The sequence below is a fragment of the Callorhinchus milii genome, unplaced genomic scaffold, assembly GCF_018977255.1.
Source record: "Callorhinchus milii isolate IMCB2004 unplaced genomic scaffold, IMCB_Cmil_1.0 Scaffold18, whole genome shotgun sequence".
NCBI classification, from domain to species: domain Eukaryota; kingdom Metazoa; phylum Chordata; class Chondrichthyes; order Chimaeriformes; family Callorhinchidae; genus Callorhinchus; species Callorhinchus milii.
In genome coordinates this window covers 740,326-746,325 of record NW_024704759.1, presented here as the reverse complement: position 1 = coordinate 746,325, position 6,000 = coordinate 740,326, and the positions used below count along the sequence as shown (strand labels likewise).

General features: G+C 50.8%; 1 protein-coding gene across 7 annotated transcripts in view; it reads right to left on the bottom strand.

The window, feature by feature from the left end:
• Positions 1-2,680: 2,680 nt before the first annotated feature.
• Positions 2,681-6,000, bottom strand: part of chd6 (chromodomain helicase DNA binding protein 6) — a 43,856-nt gene continuing 40,536 nt past the window's right edge. For all 7 annotated transcript variants that reach the window (XM_007911794.2, XM_007911790.2, XM_007911792.2 and 4 more), the window contains 4 exons: positions 5,624-5,800; positions 5,076-5,216; positions 4,684-4,788; positions 2,681-4,204 (listed from right to left, as the gene is read on the bottom strand). In XM_007911794.2, coding sequence (XP_007909985.2) covers positions 3,368-4,204; positions 4,684-4,788; positions 5,076-5,216; positions 5,624-5,800 — 1,260 coding nt within the window. In that variant the 3' untranslated portion in view covers positions 2,681-3,367. The remainder of the gene's footprint in view (positions 4,205-4,683; positions 4,789-5,075; positions 5,217-5,623; positions 5,801-6,000) is intronic.

Below are 6,000 nucleotides of genomic sequence, written 5' to 3'. Positions count from 1 at the left end.
ATCTCACTGGCAGGTAAAGGCCACCAGAGCAGGGCTTGGTGTCAGCAACAATCAGTGCCTCACACACTGTTCAAGGGTTAATGTCAGCGAGGACAACATGGTCACCTAGAGATCAAGGGCTCCAAATTCCACCTACTCTTAACCTACGAGACCATTTACGACTTATAACGTCACACAAAACTGTGGGAAATTATCTCAGTTTGGAATCCACATCTCTTTGTTTTTTTAAAAAAAAGCTTCCAAATGAAGACAGAATTTACTTAAAATATTTTCTATAATTCTGCCCTGACTTCAAACTGGAAACTGGCCGACAATCCCTCCACTATACTTTACAGGGAATCCTGTGAAGACGCCCTCCCAACATGAAAGGCACTGTAATCAAATACTAGGAGTACTGTTGTTTAGTGATAACCTATCTCGCTGGCTCAGTCAGTCTAGGGGGATATTCCATGATCTGTGAGTTCACTGAACACAATTCCGTACTGGAGGCAGAAGGGTACAGCCCTCTTTAAATAATAAAAATAATTCTTGCATTTGATATAGCGCCTTACCAAGTCTTACTGTGCCTGTGGAGTAAAGAAACTTGTCCAACGTTTCACCCGGCCCGGGAATCGAACCCAGGTCCTCTCACTTGCGAGGCGAGTGCTCTAACCACTACACTACAGGACTCCAATCCTATAGCTCAGCGGTTAGAGCACCAATCGATTACTTGATTAATCTTTGAAAAATAAGTAGCCTCTTTGACATAACGTTTAATACAATAATAATTTTTGGGGGATTTGTTTTTTTTACAAAAAAAAGCACAACTCTCCATGTACTTCTCTACAGAGTGCTGTGGCCCCACCCTCCCTGCCCCCCAAACCCCCTGCCTTCAACAGCATTATTTCAAATAAAAATAGCAGGACAAGGGACTGTCAGATCTTTATAGTTAGTGATTCGGAATAATATATAATAATAAAAAAAACACACATCAACATGAATAAATAATGCAGAACGAAACAGGACTGACATTTGGACCCGAGTACAATACTCAGAACTTAAGTCTGTTGTGTAACAGTGAAGGTGAATTAAATTCATTTCATTGTGAATTCAGTGTAGGTCCCCTATGGACATGAGACTAACGGGAACCAGGGAGCGCTGGTCAAGCTTGCTCTGGAATTAGAGTAATAAGTAAGCCCCTGGGTAACAGGCCCGTTAGCCCCCCTCTTGCCCCCCCCTTCCCCCTCCTTTTGGGGGCTGAAATGCTAACGGATGGGAGTTAACGCAGTCTGGGTTTGGAGAGGAGGAAAGCAGAGGAGGGAGGATTTCAACAGCTTATAAAAGGCTGGGAGAGGGAAGGGAATTTTGATAGCTTATATATCACATTATCTCAGTCGTCAGGTAATCACAAGAGCGTGGGTGATGTGCTTACAGTTACAGCAACAACCCCCGCACCCCCCCCCCCCACAAACCCACCCCTCCAACTCTGGAAAAGGGGGAATCTCCACCAAGGCAGGAGCACACCTCAACTTCACTCATTTCAGACTCACTTAATAAAGTCATCCTTGGCAATCTCGTTTATATATAAAACGATTTATCTACACAACGCAATTAGAGGAAATTCTAAAAAAAAACAAGTGGCAGAAATGGGTTTCTGGGAATTCTAGTTTTGTGCGTGTTCTCTTTTCCCCAGTGCCCATAAAATGGTCAGAATTACCCCCCCCCCACACCCCTCCAAAAATACCAAGCTTACAGTTGGAAGTAGCTGACATTCCATTCAGATACCTGCTATCCACTTTTGCACTCACAGATTACTCACATACAATTCAGAATCCCCCCCCCACCTTCATCACCCTTCCCTCTCCCCCTCACACACACACACACACACGTTTCTCGCCCGTCTCTGCCTCACTATTTGAAGAGGGAAATTGCAGGAAGCTCAGACAAGAATTTTGGAAGTTTCCATTATAGATTTTGGAGGGAATGTGATGGCTTAGTAATGTGTTGGGGTATGTAATGGAGTGGGGTTGAGGACTGGTACACTGGGGAGGAGGGTGCCCAATGACCAGTACAGACTGCTGGGTGGCACTATGTTTGGGATGACATGTTGTTGGGAATACGGGAATAGACAGAGCTGGAACTGAGGCTCTGAATGGAATCTGCTGGGATTTTGTTTGGAAAAGGTGGGAGTTGGCTCTCAGGCTCACCCAGTGACTGACCCACTGAGGATCAGACCAGGGAGCAGAATGGCAGGTTAGGCTTTGGGGCATGAGCTGGTCAAAGCCAGGCTGAACTCTCCCTCTCTCCCTGACGGTCTGCTGGGTGAGGGCACAGCCACTATGGTGCAGGACTGAGCCACTAAGAGAGGAGGAGAGAGTGTTGGCTCATCAACTGTTATTTCCCATGTCAGACCTGGCACCAACAGCCTCACAACTGGGTTTATTGTTTTTGTTAATAATTTATTTTTTAAAAAGCTGAAAATTTTGCCTCTAGAAACTCGCAGCTGGAATGTTAAACCTCTCCTTCTCTTTCGCATCGACACCGAGATCCATTTGTCACCACAAACACGTTTTGCTTTTCCACATCACTGATTAAGCAAACCCAGGGCTCTGCCCTTGCTTGTGGATACACAACGCGCTGACTGACAGAACTCCTGACCTGATCTGATCCCCCACCCACCCACCCACCCTCAACTACTCCTGTTCACACCTGTGACCGTTTAGAAAAGGCTGTGACCTGAGGAGAGCAACGGTGCCATTAACACACGGCTCACCACAACCGCCCAGACTGCCCATACTCATAAAATTCAAATAAAACTTATAAAACCAAGCATGTGTTTGCTGGGACCCTCGCTCGGTCACCGGGCACCTGTGTGTCACATTCCACCAACGGGGTAAGAGCGCACAGGCCCTCGATACCCCACGTATGGTTAGAGGCTGAACAAGGGTGGGGGAACCCGGTTGTGGGTAGGAAATACTGATGGAAAACTAGAGCAAAAAGGCATCAATCTACATTCAGAGCTCAGCCCTCGAACACAACGCTAATGACCTTACTTCTGATGCTTTGGGGTAAAATGTGCATAATCCTCTCTCTCTGTCACTCACCCCCTCTCTCAAGCCGATCAGCACGCTTCAATTTCCAGGCAAACAACAGAAGTGGCTTTAGTTTTGCATAAGGTAGCCAGTGACCAGCCCACACAGCATTGCCACAGCGTGGGTGGGGGGTGTGAGTGTGGGTGGGGTGTGAGTGAGGTGTGGGTGGGGGTGTGTGAGCTGGGGGAAGAAAGGGGTTCGGAGGAGAGAAGAGTCAGAAATGTGGGGTCAACTTCAAAAAAAATCAAGAAAAAAAAGGAAATACCCTAAAATCGACCGAAAACAGAATTGAAACTCTATTCAGTGTTGTCGGCCAGTCCCTGGGCCGAGTCTCTCTCAGTCCCCTGCACCGCAGGAGAGGTGACGGCTTTCTCTGTGCTGTCCTGGGCGCTCGCCTCCTGCACCTCAGTCCCCACCGGCTCCTCCCTGGCCTTTTTCCGCTTCTTCTTGGGGCTCTCTGCGCTGTCGCCCTCGGCTCGGCCAGCGGGCTGCGGAAAGCTGGTCATGGCCATGCCGATGCCGTGAGGCAGGAACATGGAGGGGTAGATCAATCCGGCCGGCATGCCATGGAGCAGGAAGGGATTGAAGGACAAGGGGTTGCTGGTGGTCACACGGGCTTCGCTAGGGTCAGGGAAGTGCGAGCTGGGGCCAGGCTTGTCCCCCGAAGACCCCTCTTTATGCTTGGCTGGTTCCTCACCCCCCAAATGCTCCTTCGACGCCGCGACGGACCGCAAGGTGCTGAGGGTGGAGGAGCTGGAAGCAGGTGGGTGGGTGCTCAGCAGCCCCCCTACCCCGAACATGTGGGACATGCCGGCCACCCCCATCATGGGCAGCATGCTCAGGCTGTTCTTGGTCTCCTCGCCAGCAGGGATGGCGGCAAAGCCGGCCGGGAAGCCCATGAGGCCGGCCAGCTGCAGGTTGTGAACGTTCCTCAGGCTCTGCAGGTTCACCAGGTCCATTCCGGCGATCAGCCCGTTCATGAAGACTGGCCCCATGGCGGAGGCTGTCTCTGTCAGGCCCACTCCACCCCTGGCCACCTCGCTCCGCGGACGCCGACCCCTCTTCCTGCTCCCAGCCTCTTTCACCACCGGCTCCGTCAGGATACGATTAAACTTGGTTTCTGGCAGAAATCCCTGGAAGCAAAATGTATGCATGTTCAAAAAAAATTCCACAATGTTCACGCACCACAGTCCTGTAGCTCAGGGTTAGAGCACTCGCCTCGCAAGCGAGAGGACCCGGGTTCGATTCCCAGGCGGGGCGAAACCTTAGGCAAATTTCCTTTCTCCACTCACACGCCTGTTTACTAGCAGTGAGTAGGAACCCAGTTGTTACTTCTCTGCCTCAATCCCTCCGCCTTGGCCCCTCCCTCCCTGCCTTCAAATCCTGCCTGAAGACCTTCCTTTTTGATCGCGATTACAGTCCCTCCCTCTTGGTTTGTTGTCAAGACTCCCACCACTGTGAAGCTCTCCGGGACGCTACCCCACCAGAAAGGCACTGTGTGTTGTTGTTGTTTGCCGATTGGCAGATTGTTTTTCCAGGCGTAATACAAGGATTATTATTATTATTATTACCACACAGGCACCCCCATCCCCCCCGTCACTGCCACACTCACCGAGTGCTTGACGATCTCCGCCCACTCCGGTGCCACCGCGTAGTCTGGGTTGCCGTCCAGCCACCGGGCCAGTTCCTTCATCAGCGGAGCCATGGCCCCACCCAACTGAAACACACACACACATCTCATTAGAACACAGCCTGCTCTCATTCAAAACACAAGTCTGTATTTATGTTCCACTGATTTACAGCCCCGACTCCGAGCAGAAACCCAGCACTTGAAGTGAGATTATTCAGCAAGGGAGTGTGTGGGCAATGGAAATCAACCTGCAACCCCCCCACCAAACAGATCCACGGGAGCCTCACTCTTCAATCACTTATTAGTCTTTGCGAGCACACCATTGTTTTGGACCCTCACCAGACCCCCAAACCATCCCCTCCTCCCCGCCTCACCTTCCTGCCGCTTCCCCTGTGGATGACTGGGACCCTTTCCTCCCCGGTCAGTGTGTTGATGTCCAATTTGCTGGGGTCCTTGCACCGATGTCTTCGCTGTTTGGGCCGGTCTGAAATGCCGTGGATAATGGCTGCACAGTTCTGAACAGGAACAAACAAACATAGTACAACGTTATAGCTCCCACCACACAACTCTTCACACACACATAGTCCCATTCTCTCTTCCCCTTCCAACACAGCCCCATCTTTCTCTCCCCCCCCTAACCCCACACACAGCCCCATTCTCTCCCCCCACCCCATACACAGCCCCATTCTCTCTCCCCCCACCCCACACAGTACCATTCCCCCAGATACACACATACACAGCACCATTTCACCCCCCCTCCCCTGCACATAGTCCTCATCACTTTATTCCAGTGTCTCAGCAATTGATTGACCAGATGAAGGTCCAGAATCTGCACAAGAAAACCCAGCTTTCTCGCTCCTCACCACCCACCCCCCGCCCTCAACATTCTCAGCCCCTCAGTATTGGGGGTGCGGGGGCTTACCGGGGTGAAGCTGGACACGTCCATAGTGTATGTGGGATGCTGCCGGAGCCATTCGATCATACTCTTGTTTTTCTGCTCCTCCTCGCTCTGCGCTCGCTGCTTCTCCACCGGCAGCTTGATCATCATCCCCGAGGCGTGACCCACAGTGGAGAACGGCTGCCGCATAACCTCCACCTCCTTAACACAAACCACAACAATAATAATAATCCTGGCATTTGATACAGTGCCTCATGACGTCTTTGAGATGTCTCAAAAGTGCTTCACAGAACATACTATAAAGTGAAATAAAAACAGTAGTTGCTGGGAACACATAGCAGGTCAGGCAGCATCTATGGAGAGAGACAAAAGTGAGTTAACTCCTGCTTGACCTGCTGTGT